The sequence below is a fragment of the Gracilinanus agilis genome, chromosome 6, assembly GCF_016433145.1.
Source record: "Gracilinanus agilis isolate LMUSP501 chromosome 6, AgileGrace, whole genome shotgun sequence".
In the NCBI taxonomy this organism is placed as follows: Eukaryota; Metazoa; Chordata; class Mammalia; order Didelphimorphia; family Didelphidae; genus Gracilinanus; species Gracilinanus agilis.
The window spans coordinates 290,343,298-290,359,733 of NC_058135.1; the positions used below are offsets into that span (position 1 = coordinate 290,343,298).

Here is a 16,436-nt window from a genome sequence, read left to right on the forward strand (position 1 = left end):
TGGAGGCTGCGCGGGGCAAGCTGGGAGGCTGAGGCCGAAAAGGCCGGGGCCGGGGCCGGGGCCGGGGCCGGAGCCGGAGCCGGAGCCGCGACTGGGGTCGGGACTAGGTCGGGGCGCGCAGGTGAGCGAAGCGAGAGCGGGGCGGCATCCCGGGGATAGGGCTGCTTTCGGGAAGCTCATCCCAACGCCTCGGGGCGTCCATTCATGACGGAGGAGTCTACCTCTGGCGCGGGGCGCCCCCGGGGACTGGCAGCAACTGTCACAGGGCCTGGAGGAGGGGGAGGTACCCTCCATCGTGGGATGCCCCAAGGGGAGGACCGCTCCCCTCTTCCAGGGGGTCCGGGGAGGCGTCTACACCACAAGCTCCACAGAACTGCCACAAGTTTAATGCAGTCTGGGGAGCCGGGAGGTGCTGCTATCTCCAGGAAGAACCCGCGTTCCTCCGGAATGGGCCATAGGGGCAGCGGAATCCCTAGCGCCCAACTGGGCTGGGGCAGCCCTCGCACCCCTGTTGGGGGTTCTCTGGGGTCCCTTCTCGCTGTAGTTTGGAGGCGGGTGGCTGAGGGCTAGGGGAAAGGGGCCCTCCCCTCCCTCCGGACGGGTCCGGCCGGACTGCATTGCGTCTAGGAGGGAGCCCGGGACGCCCCCTGGAGGCCGTGGGCAGCAAGTCCCCGGGGCTGAGGCTGGCCCAGGCTGAGTGCCCGGGTCTCCCGCAGGGGCCTCCCCTTACATCCGTGCCCTCCAGCCATGGCCACTCTGGTGATGTCTCGGGAGGAGAAGCTGAGCCAGGATGAGATCGTGCTGGGCACCAAGGCCGTCATCCAGGGGCTGGAGACCCTGAGGGGCGAGCACCGGGCCCTGCTGGCCTCCCTGCTGGAGAATGTGGCCGGGAGGGAGGAGGCGGAGCCGGGAGCCCAGGAACGCTCAGGGCTCCTACGCCGATCCCTGGAGGCCATCGAGCTGGGACTTGGGGAGGCTCAGGTAGGTGACCTGGGGGCACTGTGGGGGTGGGGTGGGGTGGGGTCGAGGTCAGCATGTGGCCTCCCTTCAGCCTTCTCTCCTGGCCGAGGGGCCTTAGGTGATCCTGGCACTCTCGGGCCACCTCGGGGCAGTGGAGTCCGAGAAACAAAAACTCAGGGCCCAGGTGAGACGCCTGGTGCAGGAGAACCAGTGGCTGCGGGAGGAGCTGGCTGGGACCCAGCAGAAGCTGCAGCGCAGTGAGCAGGCCGTGGTGCAGCTGGAGGAGGAAAAGCAGCATCTACTCTTCATGAGCCAAATCCGGAAGCTGGATGAGGACCCTTCCCCAAGTGTGAGCAGGAACTGGGAGCTGGGCCCTCTCCACTCTTTCCCTCTGTTCCTCAGCCACTTCTCCTGCTCTCTAGCCCCTTCCAGAACTAGACTTACTGGCTTGCGAGCAGCCCAGGCTCTGAGCTGCCCTGGCTCCCCTCCTTTTGGAAGATCCGCTCTCCAGTTCTTTTCCCCTGCCTGTTTCTCCCAGTTTCCTGATTCCAGCCCTTCCTTCTTTCCTCAGGAAGAGAAGGGAGATGTTTCCAAGGATTCCCTGGATGACCTATTCCCCAATGAGGATGAACAGAACCCAGGTGGGGCGGTAGGGAGAAGAAGGTCTCTTAACTTGGGGCTGCTTGACCTCTGTATGCCTCTAAGGCTAGGTGAGGCCTGAGCCAGAGGGTGGCTTGGGGCCCAGGGGTGATCATGTTCTCTGAGGAGCCCTAAGGACTCTGATAAGGTCACTGCTCCTTATTTCTCGAAGCAGTCCTACCCATCCCCATTTAATGGATATAATAACTGAGGCTCCAGGTCAGTGTAGGCCTTCCTCACCCCTTTGACCTTGTGACTTTCTCCAGCTCAGGGCCCTGGGGGAGGAGATGTAGCTGCCCAACACGGAGGCTATGAGATACCAGCCCGGCTCCGGACCTTGCACAACTTGGTGATTCAGTATGCCTCCCAGGGGCGCTATGAGGTGGCTGTGCCCCTCTGTAAGCAGGCCCTGGAGGACTTGGAGAAAACCTCAGGCCACGACCACCCTGATGTGGCCACCATGCTGAACATCTTGGCTCTTGTTTACCGGTGAGGGTCTGCCTGGGCCTTGCTGGGGGGCAGGGGTGGAAGTGGAGGAACAGTGCCCCACCAAGTCCACTGTCCATGGTTCTGTGCCAGCTCCTCAGGCCTGGAGGAGACTCCTTACTCCCTCTGAGAAAAAGAACTCACTCATGTAGGCTTCCACGCCTTGGGCAGGAATCCTGTCTCTGGAGCTGCCAAGGGACTCAGAGGCCAATTAGCCCACCCCTCATTTTACAGAAGGGGACCCTGAAGTCCAAGGAGGGAAGTGACTTGGCCAAAGCCTTGTAAGTCTTCTAGCAGCAGCCTTCAGACACTGGGTCAGGATTCCTTCCCCTGTTCCCCACACTATCTCTTTGTCCCCTCAGAGATCAAAATAAATACAAAGAAGCTGCCCACTTGCTCAATGATGCCCTAGCTATCCGGGAGAAGACCTTGGGGAAGGACCATCCAGCTGTGAGTGAGGCCCTCCATGGAGCAGGCCTGGTTGCCCTAGGGGTGGGGGAGTGGGAGTGAAGGTGGGTCTCCAGCACCTGCCAGACAGAGCTGGGCCATCTCCAGCTCCTTTTGTGGCCTTCTTCCTTCCTTTGCTCTGGTCTCAGGTGGCAGCTACTTTGAACAACCTGGCAGTTCTGTATGGCAAAAGGGGCAAGTACAAGGAAGCAGAACCCTTGTGTAAACGAGCTCTGGAGATCCGAGAGAAGGTAGAGCCCGCTTGGGCCTCTGGGGCTCTGGGAGGAGCAGGGCAGCAAGGCAGATGGCTGCTGGGTCGGGTTGGGGGTAGGAGTGGGGGGGCCTGGAAAAAAAGATGGTGAGCATGTGAGTTAAAGAAGCCTCAACCTTTTCCCAGGTATTGGGCAAATTCCACCCCGATGTGGCCAAGCAGTTGAATAACCTGGCCCTGCTGTGTCAGAACCAGGGCAAGGCAGAAGAGGTGGAGTACTACTACCGGCGGGCTTTGGAGATCTATGAAGCTCGGCTGGGCCCAGATGACCCCAATGTGGCCAAGACCAAGAACAATTTGGTGCCTGCTCCTTGGGGAACCTGAGGGAGGGATGGCCAGGCCAGTTGGACCAGGTCAAGTCATTCACTGCCTCCCTCCTTGCCCCTCCCCTTCAGGCCTCTTGCTATCTGAAGCAGGGGAAATACCAAGATGCAGAAACACTCTATAAGGAGATCCTGACCCGAGCCCATGAGAAGGAGTTTGGCTCAGTCAATGGCAAGTGGTCCCCTGCCCCCAGCCTATCCAGCCCTTCTGATGCCTGGCCTTGGTGGGCTAGAACCCTGTGACAGTCCCTCTTTCTGTCTCCCCCAGGAGACAACAAGCCCATCTGGATGCATGCTGAAGAACGGGAAGAGAGCAAGGTATGGAGAGGCAGAGACCCTCGGCCCAACTCTCTCACTTGGGGCTGGGGCAGAGCAAGGCATTAGCCCATTCCCTCCCCAAGGCCTGACTCTTCTCCACCTTTCCAGGATAAGCGCCGAGACACCACACCTTATGGAGAATATGGCAGTTGGTATAAGGCTTGTAAAGTGGATAGGTGAGCCAAAAGCTGACTCTCAAAGGGCTGGAGAGGGAAGAGGAGGGCCAGAGATTGTGAAGACCTCAATGTCAAGCCAGGTCTATCCTCTAGTCCCACAGTGAACACCACACTTCGGAGCCTAGGGGCACTCTACCGACGGCAGGGGAAGATGGAGGCGGCTCACACCCTGGAGGACTGTGCCAGTCGAAGTCGAAAGCAGGTTGGGGAAGGGCTGAGGAGGGCAGGATAGGATGAAGGGGCAGGTTTGGGCTCGGGGACTTCTCAGCTTCACCCTCAAATCTCAAAACTAGGGCCTGGATGCTGCAAGCCAGACCAAGGTGGTGGAACTGCTGAAAGATGGCAGCAGTGGGCGAGGTGATCGCCGGAGCAGCCGAGAGGGCACCGGAGGGGCTGGATCTCGGACTGAACTGGAGCCAGAAGATTCAGGGCCCACAGCTGAGTGGTCTGGGGTGAGTGGGGCCATGGAGAGCTGGTTGACAGTCAGAGGGTATAGAGGGTGGAGAGAGTAGTGTACAAGGCTAGAGTGGCTCCTCTGCCCCCCAGGATGGCAGTGGTTCTCTCCGGAGAAGTGGCTCCTTTGGGAAACTCCGAGATGCCCTGAGGCGAAGCAGTGAGATGCTCGTGAAGAAGCTTCAGGGGGGAGGCCCCCAAGAGCCTCCCAACCCCCGGTGAGAGCTCTGCCCCTCCTGTCCCTCCTTATACCTTCTAGGCTCCACCTCTTGCCATATATGACCCCAGTTGGGTCTTCTCATCTTGACTAGGCCTCTTCCTAGCCTTAGATCCTCTAGGTTGCCCCTGTCCCAGTTCCCCCCCTCCCCCCATGCCCTGGAGCCCACTGTACTAAGTCTCCATTTCTCTTCCTGTTCTGCAGGATGAAACGGGCCAGTTCCCTCAACTTCCTCAACAAGGGCACAGAGGAAGCCAACCAGGTAAGGAGACTCACTTCCATAAGACTCTTCCCCCCCCAGGCCTTGCTGGACCACCCAGACTATTAGTTCTCCCTCCCATTCTGGGTCACTGTGAATACAGCAGATTGCTTCAAGGTAGAACATAAGCTTCTGGAGGGCACATGGTAGCTTCATACTCAGCTTAGGCCTTCAGAGCTGTGAGCCTCCAGAGCCAGTCTCTTGACAATCAGGCTAATGCAGAGAGCTTCAGGGGGCTGCAAAGATGGTGCCAGTCTGCCTTAACAAAGGGAGTCTGTGTCTGGCCACCCTCCCCAATAAATGGTTTTGGGGTTAGATCCTGCCCCTTCAGACTGAAGGCCTGACCACTGCCCCAGGACATCCCCCAAGACCTCAGAGAGTCCCTCTGCCACCTATGCTGGGGTGTTCAGTACCAAAAAAACCTTGGAGCTTTTTCATTGGTTCACACTTGGAAAACTTCCCCCTGCAGGGTTAGTGGTGGCAGGCAGGTGGACCTTCCTCTAACCTTCTATATATTTGCCCACAGTCCAGCAACACCAACTTGTCCGACAGTCGCATGCTCAGTTCCAGCTCTCTTGACCTCTCCCGACGGAGCTCACTCATTGGCTAAGAGGGAGGGGTGGGAAGGGGGCCTAACCTGGGACATCCTCGGCCTGCCCCATATGCTGTGCCCTCCCCGGCTGCTTGTCACGTCCCATAGGATGGGGGGCTGCAGGGGAAGACCTGAGCATCAGCTTTCCTCTGGCCTACTTCAGCCACCCTTCCCCTGAAGGCTGTTTCCCACAGGCCCCTTCCCCATCTTTTTTTGTTCGATCTCAGGGTAACCTCTCCCCATCATTTCAGGCTTAGCAGCTTAAGGTTCACTCCCCCCGCCCCAGTCTAGCACGGTTAGTCACCCAGCCTAGAAGTGTCATGTTGTTGAAGGAGTGTAGAAAGGAGCCAGGATTTTCCCCTGTGTATTTATTTCCCTCTTCCCTTCCCCTAGAGCCTCCTCAGGGCCCTGGCAAAACTTCCCAAAGCAGTCCCAGCCCCTGGCACTGAGAGGATCCTCCCACCCCTCCCTGAGGTCTCCCAGAAGGGAGAACAAAAACACTAAGGATCTTCCTCCTCCCTTCCATAGGCCTCTGCTTCTGTATATAGAGAAATAAGTTATTGGCCACCCCCTTCTTACCCCTTGCACCCCCTGGCCAGTGATGAGCCGCTCTGCCCTGTCCATGGTACCTCCTCTGGCCCTTTCCCTCTTCCCTTCCAGGGTTGCCACCCAGGCCTTAATCCCTTGCAGACAAGGTCTTGGACACACATACGTACAGAAATATGCCCGTGCCCTTCCTAAATGATTGAAGGCTGCCTTCTGGACCCCTCACCCCACTCGGGTGTGGGACTGAGGCTCTGGCCCCTGGCCCCCATCAGTGTTTGCAGCCCCAAGTCCCTTCTTTGTCTACTGTGGCTGACACTGCTCTCCATTTTCCCATTTTGGTTCCCCCAGTGGCAGTGCCTGGGCCTTAAACAGGCTCCCTGGGAGCTATATTCCAGGTACTGCCTATTCCTTCCCTGCCTTCCCCACTGCCCCTCCCCTTCCGAGGTACCACCTGCTGAGCCATTCCTTCCCCTCCTACACCCATGGCTTCTGATGCTTCCAATTCCTCCTCCTCCTCCTTTTCCTCCTCGGTGGAGGGAGGGGGCTGCACTCCCCTCCCTTAGCTGGGAGGGGGCCAGGGTGAGGTGGGGGACCCATTTGCTTTGTTCAGATGTTGCTGTAGAAATAATAAAGACAGTTTGAATCCAAATGAGTCTACTGTCTCAATGGAAGCAGGGAGCCACTGAGCTCAGCATCCTTCCTGTCTCATGGATGTATCCCCCAAGCCACTGGGGACCACAGCTAGGAATGGACGAAGCCCAGGAATTCCATTTTACCTCCCACGCTGGTCTAAGAGTCAATCTAGCGGCCCTAAAAGACGGTTCAAGCCCTTCCCTCCCTTTTGCAGATGAAGTTGGGTGACCTGTTCAAGGGCACACAGCTGGGGGGGGGGGTAGGATGGGTGCTGCACTGAGGTAGGCCCTAGGCGGGATGATCATTGCCCCACATTGCTCTACTTCAGAGCCCACCCCAACGCGGGCCTCTCTGCACTCGAAAAGCCCCTTCAGTTGGGGGAAGGAGGGAACTACAAACCCCGCCGGTTAGAGGGCGGCCAACACCAAGAGCCGCTCTCCGCTGTGGGGTTTATGCGCCTGCGCTGCGAGGGGACGGGCTGAGATCAGCAGAGAACTACAAGTCCCAGGAGATAGCGCGGCGAGACAATGCAAGGAAAGGGTCTGCGCCTGCGCCTGCGCGTGGGGCGGAGCCTCGTGGGCGGAGCGACCGCCATCTTGGAGCGGGAGGCGGAGCGAAGCAGACCGGGAGGGAGCGACCGACCGGGGCCGCTGCCGCCGCCATGAACCCCGAGTAGTGAGTGACCCTTGCCCGGGCCCCCGCCCCTAGACCAGGGAGACCTTGAATCCCGTGTCCGCGACTTGTCCCCCTCCCCTCATTGAGCCCTCACCTGGGATCCCCCACTGTCCTCCCTGACATCCGGGTTCCTGCCCTTGGTGACACCCCCCCCACATACACACACACACATCCGGGTCCTGCGGGGGTGGGAGAGCCTGGCCAGGACCCCCCCCTTTCTTCCTCCCTTCCCCCCAGCTCTCCTGTCGTTTGGGGGGGGGCATGAAGGCTGCGGAATTTTCTAGATGGAGGTCTGAGGTCCCTCCAACACACGTGCAGATTTGTCGTTTCTGGGGGCCCCCTCTGGGAGCTGCTGCATCCCCAGAATGGAAGGACCCCCGCCTTACATTTCCATGAGGGGGGCTGTATACATGGTAACAGATAAACCCCCTCCCTCAAGTATGCACTGCCCATCAGCCCCTGCGTGTAGACAGAGCAGCCTAGCTCCTTCCTCACGGTGTAGACACGACGCAGCTTTTAGGACTTATGAACTCTCTTGTGCCCCTTCCTCAGGTCCAGCTGTTGCTTCCCACCTCCCCAAATTATGTATAATAGCAGTAGATCACAGTTAGATAATAGTATGAGGATTAAACCTAGTAATGCTCAGAGTGCCAGCGCTGGAGGTGTGAGTCCTGGGTTCCAAGGTGGCCTCAGACGCTTCCTGGCAGGGTGACCTGGAGCAAGTCACTTAATCCCCATTGCCTAGCCCTTACTGCTCTTCTGCCTTGGAACTGATAAGGGTTTTTTAAAAATAAAAAAAGAAGTAAAGTTAAGCCTGTGAGGAACTGACTTAAGGAAGCATTTATTAAATGCCTGCCAGTGTCTGGGTAGGTGCTAGACCTTGGGCACACAGTAGACAAAAAGGAAATATTCCCTTCCCTCCAGATTTCCTACCTCCTGGGAAAGTGCATAAGAATGCCTTGCAAATTTGGAATGATTTTAGGAGAGAGAATCCTCTCCTCATGGAAAAGTCTGTAGGAGGTAGCACTAGAGCTGTGGTCTGAAGGGACCCCAAAACTGCCCTCCCAGTTCTTTCCCTATTTGGCCTCCCATTTCCAAGTCCTGTGGTCTCTCATCTTTAGTCTCTTCTATGCCCTCCTTTCTCCCCTGACACTTAAGACCCTCTTCCCCTCAGACCTGGACTATTTCCAAGGCTGCTGGGGGCCCTGCCTGCAGTCTTTTCCTACACCAGGCCATCCCCCATTCAGCCACTAAAGCAAGTTTCCCAAAATGCAGGTCCAGTCATGTCCAGTCCACCCTCTATTCAGTAAACATCAATGGCTCCCTATTACCTCCAAGATCCAATAAAAATTCTGATTGGCCTTCAAAGCCCTTTTTCACCCAGCCCCTTCTCATTGTCACTCACACACACACACACACACACACACACACACACACACACACACACACGACAGGTACTTTTTAATCTAAAGACACCAGCTTCCAGGCTCTTCTCTCAACAAGGCCTGAGCATTCTCTCAGGCATCCCTCATGCCTCCACCACTCTCTTCTTTTAAGTTCCACCTTCTGTGGGAAGCCTTCCCCCAGCCTCTGTGTCTAGCCTGTACCTCAGTGTTTGCTAGTTGTTTCCCTTCAGAGGAGGAAGTGGCTTGTGGTAGTGGTAGTAGTGGTTGTTGTTGGCTCTTGTAGTCTGACCTTAGCACTAGGCTCAGAACTAAGAGATGCTAGAGAAATGCTTGTTGATTTGACTTGAGAATCCATGGAAGCCTTGATGGGGAATGCATGTCCTCCAGGCATGGCAGAAACCCATTTGGACCGAAAACAACAAATAGGCCTATCTGACTCTGGAGCAGAGAATGTGGGAAAGGGTTAAAGTGAGAGAGGTCAGGGGGAGCCCAACCAGAGGACTTTGAATGCCAGGCAGAGAGATCTACTGGCATCTTTAGGCTAGGGAGGGGCATGCATAAGCCTGGCATTTAATCAGTTTGCAGCTAGGTGGGCAGGTGAAGGCCAGAATGAGAACAGATGAGAGGGTGAGAATCATTGTCAATATGGATGGGGCACGGTGGAGAAAAGAGGTTTAAAGGCTGGTCCATTCTGGAAACTGAGAGATGCCCAACAGGTGTTTGTCCTGGGACAATTGGAGTACAGGATTGGGTCCTTGGGCCACACCACAGAGATGCTGGTAGAACCCTGGGGGAGGCAAGCTCCAAAGCAGTTATTATTTTAATTAATTAACTAGTTAATTTAGAATATTTTTCCATGGTTGCATAATTCTTGTTCTTTCCTTCACCTCCTCCCAAACCCCTCCCATAGCTAATGAGCAGTTCCACTGGGTTTTACATGTGTCATTGATCAAGGCTTATTTCAATATTATTAATATTTGCAATAGAGTGATTGTTTAGAATTTACATCCTCGATCATATCCCCATCGACCCATGTGGTCAAGGAGATGTTTTTCTTCTGCTTTTCTGCTCCCACAGTTCTTTCTCTGGATGTGGAGAGCATTTTTTCCCTGAAGTCCCTCAGAATTGTCCTGGATCATTGCATTGCTGCTAGTTGAGAAGTCCATTACATTCCATTGTGCCACAGTATATCAGTCTCTGTATACATGGTTCTCCTGGTTCTGCTCCTTTCACTCTACATCAATTCATGCAGGTCATTCCAGTTCACATGGAATTCCTCCAGTTCATTATTCCTTATAGCACAATAGTATTCCATCACCAACAGATACCACAATGTGTTCAGCCATTCCCCAATTGAAGGACATTCCCTCATTTTCCAATTTTTTTGCCACCACAAAGAGCGTGACTCTAAATATTTTTGTACAAATCTTTTTCCTTATTATCTCTTTGGGGTACAAACTCAGCGGAGGTCTGGCTGGATCAAAGGGCATGTGTTCTTTTAAAACCCTTTGGGCGTAGTTCCAAATTGCCTTCCAGAATGGTTGGATCAATTCACAAACTCCACCAGCAGTGCAGTAATGTCCCAATTTTGCCACATCCCCTCCAACATTGATTACTTTCTTTTGCTGTCATGTTAGTTAACCCAAAGCAATTATTATTAAGGGTCAGGCCCTGAGGTGCCAAAAGAGAAGGAGCTTAGATTCACTCTGGGGAATGTGTACAGTATGTACAAGTAGAGGTCTATATCAAATATGTACAGAATCAAGTACGGTCAGTTTAGGGGGAATTCTTTGAGCAAGAGGTGAGGAGAATGTGTACTTCAGGCCTGGAGGCAGCCACTAGTAGGAGTGGAGATGGAGGATAAAGCACGAGGAGGAGGAATAGGAACAGCCTAAAGAAGGCCAGTTGGACTGGATCAGAGAACTCTAGAATTTGTGAACAGGAATCATGTGAGAAAGGGTGGAAAGGGAGGTTGGGCCAAAGTGGGAAAGGCTTTGAATGCCAAACAACAGGAGTTTGCCTTTGATCCTAGGGAGATAGTAGGACCTTTTGAACAGAGGAGGGATATGGTCAGACTTGTGAGTTAGGAAAATCACTTTGGTATCTGGATGGAGGATGGATTGTAGTGGGGAGAGGCTTGAGGCAGAGGAGAGACCTATTAGAAGGCTGTTGCTATAGTCCAGGTATGAGGGGATATGAGGGCTTTCAGCTAGGATGGTGACTATGGAATAAGAAGTACTGGGCAGGGAAGAGAAGACCTTGGGGCACTCCCACACTTAGTGGGCAGAAGGCTGATTGATGGGTTACCTAAGGAGGTAAAGATCATCCTTAGGAGGAGGAAGACTAGAAAACAGCAGAGGCATGGGAGCTGGGAGGGGGTTGGTGGGGAGTGACCAAAATCTCCAAAGAGGATAAGGGGGATGAGGGTTGGGGAAAGGCCTTTGGATTTCACAGGGAAGAAAAGATGGGTGGCATCCAAGTCAGGCCAGTGCCCTGCCCCTAGCCAGACCCCAGGGGGTTAAGAATTATCAAGTGGGAGGAGAAGTGAGGTAAGTATGTAGCCTGCCCTCTCTTGGAGTTTGTCTGTAAAAGGGAAAACAAATATATAGAACGAATGTTAGGTCAGGAAAGTGAGGTGAGCCTGGCTTCCAGTCAAGGAGGCCTGGGTTCTTTCCCCCCCCTTCACTTTTAGCCCCATTTTTAGCTGCTTTCCCATTGCCTTCTAATGCTCCAAGAACACAGGAATCCTGGGATGCCCACATGCTGACTATGACCTGTCTTCTATCTTTTTGACCCTCAGAGACATTCTCCTTTCCCCTGGAATATCTTAGCCTTCTATTAACTAAGATTTTAAGGGTTCTGGGAAGAAAAAGAATTACATCTTTGTTTTTCCTAATCTTTAAATAATAATGAGAATTTCCTTTAATTATTTTTAAAAATCTGTAGACGAAAGCCAAAGGGATTTATAGCCTCTCCTTGGTTCGCTGGCATGGGGATGGACCTGCCTTAGTGGAGCAGACCAATTTCTTCCTGTTCAACCTTTTTTTTTAGTTTATCCTTTTATTTTTTAAGTAAAAAGTATTTTTAACCCTCACCTTCCATCTTGGAATCAATACTATGTATTGGTTCCAAAGCAAAAGAGTGGTAATGGCTAGGCAATGGGGGTTAAATGACTTGCCCAGGGTCACACGGCTAGGAAATGTCTGAAGCCAGATTAGAGCCCAGGACCTCCCATCTCTGGGCCTGACTCAATCCACTGAACCACCCAGCTGCCCCCCAGGAAAAAGTATTTTCAAAATGAATCTGACCCTTTCATTACCCTTCTTCCCCATTGTCCTCTTTCTCCCCAATCAGTCCTTCCATACAGACCTGTTTAGGCAGCTTGCTGGACCCAACTCACTCCCAAATTGCTTATGGCTACATAGTTCGTGGCTCTAATAACAGGGCATCCATGTGCCTGCTTTCCCATAGTCCTTCCAGCAGTTGTCATGTTCACTTTTCTGTCCATCCTGCTGTGTTCTTTTCTGAGGTGGTCTCCTAGCATGCTGGAAATGGGGAGGTTGAAGCATCCCCTCTCCTAATAGCAGCCAGTGTTTTTATAGAGCTCATTTGAACCTCAAAGTACTGGGTTAGCAATTCCACATTCTGGCCAAGGGGATAAGACAAGTTTCCTAGTAGAGTAAGTAGAAAGTGTTGCATTGAGTCAGGAAGACCTGGGTTTGAATGCTGACGAACGACCTTGAACCTCAGCTTCCTTATCTGAGAAATGGGGGCAAAAATGCTTGTGATGATGGCATCAGAGGCTAGTGACAAAAGCCTTTTTGGAGACAAACCTTGAACGTCTTTGTGCCTGGGATCTTCTGCTTCCTCTCATGATCCTCCATCATTTCCATTAGCATCTTCTCCCCTTACCCCAAGAGAGAGCCCTGGTCCCTCTTAGAGTTCTTGAGTTTTATTTCCGCCTTTACTAGGTCCTTAGCTTCTTTTCTTTCTTTTTTTTTAAAAACCCTTAAGAGTCAATACTGTGGATCGGTTCCAAGGCAGAAGAGCACTAAGGTCTAGACAGTAGGGGTTCGGTGACTTGCCCAGGGTCACACATCGAGGAAGTGTCTGAGACAGAATTTGAACCAGGACCTCCTGTCTTTAGGCCTGGCTCTTTATCCACTGAGCTACTTGGCTTGCTCCTGAGCCTTAGCTTTCTAACACTGCCCAGTCCCATCTCTAGCTCCCACAATTTTCCATGTTTCTCAGAAAGAGTCCACTCTGGAGCTCGCCAAATGGCTAGTCTTTTCAGGGCCTGTCTTGGGTTTTTGCTTTGGGGCTCCCAGGGGCCAAAGGAGATGGGAGTGGGGGGGTACTAGGCCTCTCCTTGGGTCTCACTCCTTCCTCTTCCTCTTCCTCTTCCTCTTGGTGCAGTGATTACCTGTTTAAGCTCCTCTTGATTGGTGATTCAGGCGTTGGGAAATCCTGCCTGCTCCTACGGTTTGCTGTGAGTCTTCTACCCATCTTGGGTCTTAGCAGCCTCAGTACAGAGTGCCTGAGTGGGGGGGGGGGGGTGAGAGGAGATGTTCCCCTACAGGAAGGACCAGAGGAAATGAGCAGTCTCATTTGGGGGGGTGGAGAGGGGAGCTCCAGAACTTAAGTTCCAAATATTGGCTCTTGAGGAGCCAGGAGACTGGTATCCCATAGAGGAACAGGCCAGTGTTTGGGAGCTAGGAGGCCAGCAAGGGTGCTTGGGGCAGGACACCTGGCTTCTGGGGGGCAGGTAGTATCAGGAAGGCCTCTGAGATTTCCTCACCCTTTGACATTCCCAGGATGACACTTATACCGAGAGCTACATCAGCACCATTGGGGTGGACTTCAAGATCCGTACCATTGAGCTGGATGGCAAAACCATCAAGCTTCAGATTGTGAGTGCCCAGCCGTGCGTGCCCAGCCGTGCGTGCCCGTCGTGGGTCAGGAACTGTCTGGGGGTCTCTCTGACCATCCCTGTCTTTTGTTTCTTGGCCTAGTGGGACACAGCAGGTCAGGAGCGCTTCCGAACCATCACATCCAGCTATTACCGAGGGGCCCATGGCATCATCGTGGTATACGACGTCACTGACCAGGTAACTCCAAGGCCTCAGTGAGCCACGGGCCCTTTTTTTCCTGTCTTGTTGCTCAGCTGTGGAACTGGGCCTTCTCCTAAAGGCTGGCCTTTCTGTGCCAGGGGCTCTGGGCATTATACAGTCACCCCCACACATCTCTTCCCTCTTACTTGGTAGTAGGTGCCAGGATTATCTTCTGGGCAAGTGACTTTCTCTTGGTGGGGCTTGGGTACAAACAGGGCCTAGTTTCCTTGTGGCTCCAAGTCCTTTGGCCACACTCCCCCATTTTACATCCAGGTCATCTTTTGCCCTGCTTGTGGCCGTGTGGTCTGTCTCTCCTAAGGAGCTCCAGAGGTTAGAAAGGGCTGCAGGAAAATCTCAGCTCCCAGGTCCCTTTTCTCTCTGGACCCTAAAGGACCTCGGCTACCCACGAGGATGTCGCTGAAGGGTGCTGCTGCGTAGTTAGCCTGCTCCTGTGCCCAGGGCATTGGGCCTTTCACCACACATTCTCAGTCTCTCTCCAAGTGGGGTCTGGAGGAGGGAGAGAAGGAGGTGGCAGTTCTAAGCATCCCACGACTCGTCTCTCTGTTTGACTCCATTTGGGCCCCCGGAGGCAGGAGGCAGGGGCTGGAGGGAGGGCAAGAAGAAGCCTCTAACGCCCGCACCTCCTCTAGGAATCCTATGCTAACGTCAAACAGTGGCTGGAAGAGATCAACAGATATGCCAGTGAGAACGTCAATAAGTTGCTGGTGGGCAACAAAAGCGACCTCACCACCAAGAAGGTAGTGGACAACCCCACTGCCAAGGTGAGGGCTCAGAGCTGAGGGGGAGGGCTGCTTGAGGGGCCCCTCCAGTGCCTCTGACCTGCACTTCCCCTCAGGAGTTTGCCGACTCTCTGGGCATCCCCTTTCTGGAGACGAGCGCGAAGAATGCCACGAATGTGGAGCAGGCCTTCATGACCATGGCAGCGGAAATCAAGAAGCGGATGGGGCCTGGGGCCGCCTCAGGGGGCGAGAGGCCCAACCTCAAGATCGACAGCAGCCCAGTGAAACCGGCCAGTGGAGGCTGCTGCTAGGTGGCAGCTGGGCCGCCCTGGGGCCTCCTCTTCTCAGATGATGCCCCTGAGGCAGAATGAGGCCCTGGCCAGGCCCTTCTGCCCACAGCTGCTGCGCCTGCCACCACCGCTGCAGCCACCACCACCACCACCACCACCATCACCACCATGGGGCATTTGATTCTGTGGCTTGTGGGGAGTGAATTCTCACCCACTCCCAACCCCCCAAACCCCTTCCCAAAGCTCTTGGTAGATCTGTGCTGCCGGCAGGGGCACCTGTCCCAGCCCCTGTCCTTTCCCTGCGGGGAAGAGGATTCTGCCTTGTTCCCAGCCTCCCCTCAGAGCTGCAGTGAGTCCTGGGGAGCCAGCCTCCAATTCCCAGCCCCTGCACCCCAGGAGCAGGGAGCCTTCCGTGTCTCGTTGTCAGAGATCCGGACCCAAGGCCCAGACTGTGGGGGACCAGGGGCCTAGGGAGGATGGGCCAGCCTCAGGAGGGAGCAGCCCCATCGTCTGCCAGCTTCGCCTTCTCCCTGCCCGCACCCCCCCACACACCTCTGCCAACCCCTCCTGGCCTGAGCTTTGAGCTCCATCCGTCCAGAATGCCTTGGGGAGGGGGCTCCTGGAGGCTTGCACCAAACCTGAGTGGGTGGGTGGCCGCGGGCAGCTCCCTCTGCCCCTGGCTGCTTTGGCACCTTCCCCCTTCTCTGCCCCAGGAGGCTGTGGAGGTGGAAGGAGGCCCGGATAGGGGCAGCTCAGGAGCCCGGCTCCCCGTGACCAAACAAGACTCGTTCCCCCCCATGGCGGCAGCAGGGCCGGCCACCCTTGGCACTTGCCTTGGGCCGGGACAGCCCCCCTTCTCTCTTGCCTTGGCCCCCTCCCGTTCTCCTTTGTCGTGGCCCATTCCCCAGCCTGCTTGAGTGCTTCTCCGGGGTGGAGGGGGGTGGCCCCTCCCCCAGGGGCTCCTTCAGTCTAGTCTAGCCATCGGCCACCCCCCTTGTCCAGTGGTCCCCTGGTCAGTGCCACATAGGCGCGCACGCGCGTGCTCTTGCTTGTATTGAAGCTGCAGGGTGGGGACCCGGGCGGGCAGCCCCCCTCCCCGTGTGTGCCCCCCTTCCTTTTCAGTCACATCTTGTCCAGCCTTTCGCTAGGAGAAGCCACTTGGGGGGAGGAACAGGGACAAAAATAAGCCTCAATAAATCTCCAGTGGCCTCGGGAGAGCCCCCGAGGGGTTTTGCAAGGAAGTTGGCAGCTGGCCAGTGTGGTTTGTGGGCTGCGCCCCGGGGGGATCCCAAGTTGGGGGGAGGGCATCCGGAGGGGCCCCCCCGCACCCTGGCTTGCTTCATTGGCCTTCTGTGGCCCGAGGTGTCCCAGGGAGGTCCTGGGAGGCCTCCCAGCTGCCCACCTGTCCCCGCCCCCGCCCTTCCCTTGCCCATCAGGTGGCAAAGACGCCCGGGCACACACCCCTGGAGCTGAATGCGCGGAGACTCCATTAGCGGGGCAGCTCAGCCCCACTCCAGAGCATTGTCCCTCCCACCCAGGCCCCACCCTCGGTGCCAATCTGCGTGGGTGCGTGTGATCGCATTGTCGGCCCAGTGGGGGGAGGGGGAGCGGGGAACTGCGGGAGCTCGGGGAGTCCTTTGTGCTCGGTTCTGGCAGCAGGATGTGGGGCGCCGGGGGGCGGGGAGGGGTGAAAGTTGTCCTCTGGGACTACGGGCGGGGGCAGGCGCCGGGCCCGGCTGCCTGGGACTGCCGTGGGCCGTGCCCCCCGCCCGGAAGACCATTCCTCGCCTTCGGAGCCCTGCCGAGCCCCCTTCTCCTGCTGCTGCCTGCTCCTTCCGCGGCCCCGCCCGCTGGAGGCTGAGCCTGCCCCTTTGTGGTGGAGCCCCGCCCCGGC

The 16,436-nt window shown here is 55.6% G+C and overlaps 2 protein-coding genes across 6 annotated transcripts; both read left to right on the forward strand.

The window, feature by feature from the left end:
* The first annotated feature begins 731 nt into the window (after positions 1 to 731).
* KLC2 (kinesin light chain 2) lies at positions 732 to 6,336 on the forward strand. 3 transcript variants are annotated; one of them, XM_044680137.1, is made up of 15 exons: positions 732 to 981; positions 1,079 to 1,309; positions 1,532 to 1,601; positions 1,866 to 2,088; positions 2,448 to 2,535; positions 2,682 to 2,783; positions 2,930 to 3,103; positions 3,199 to 3,328; positions 3,395 to 3,444; positions 3,553 to 3,620; positions 3,714 to 3,822; positions 3,914 to 4,072; positions 4,167 to 4,291; positions 4,495 to 4,552; positions 5,076 to 6,336. In XM_044680137.1, exons 1-15 carry the CDS (start codon positions 748 to 750, stop codon positions 5,157 to 5,159), a joined length of 1,905 nt encoding a protein of 634 aa, XP_044536072.1. In that variant the 5' UTR covers positions 732 to 747; the 3' UTR covers positions 5,160 to 6,336. The 3 variants fall into 3 exon arrangements, with proteins under 3 accessions (XP_044536072.1, XP_044536073.1, XP_044536074.1); XM_044680138.1 differs by having other exon boundaries at positions 3,199 to 3,298; XM_044680139.1 differs by lacking the exon at positions 1,079 to 1,309 and having other exon boundaries at positions 3,199 to 3,298.
* Positions 6,337 to 6,921: 585 nt separating this feature from the next.
* On the forward strand, positions 6,922 to 15,783 carry RAB1B (RAB1B, member RAS oncogene family). Of its 3 annotated transcripts, none has more exons than XM_044682369.1 (6): positions 6,922 to 6,995; positions 12,818 to 12,890; positions 13,216 to 13,311; positions 13,414 to 13,509; positions 14,163 to 14,294; positions 14,369 to 15,783. In XM_044682369.1, the coding sequence occupies exons 1-6, from the start codon at positions 6,982 to 6,984 to the stop codon at positions 14,561 to 14,563; spliced, it is 606 nt and encodes a 201-aa protein (XP_044538304.1). In that variant the 5' UTR covers positions 6,922 to 6,981; the 3' UTR covers positions 14,564 to 15,783. The 3 variants fall into 3 exon arrangements, with proteins under 3 accessions (XP_044538304.1, XP_044538305.1, XP_044538306.1); XM_044682370.1 differs by having other exon boundaries at positions 14,163 to 14,270; XM_044682371.1 differs by lacking the exons at positions 13,414 to 13,509; positions 14,163 to 14,294.
* Positions 15,784 to 16,436: the final 653 nt, after the last annotated feature.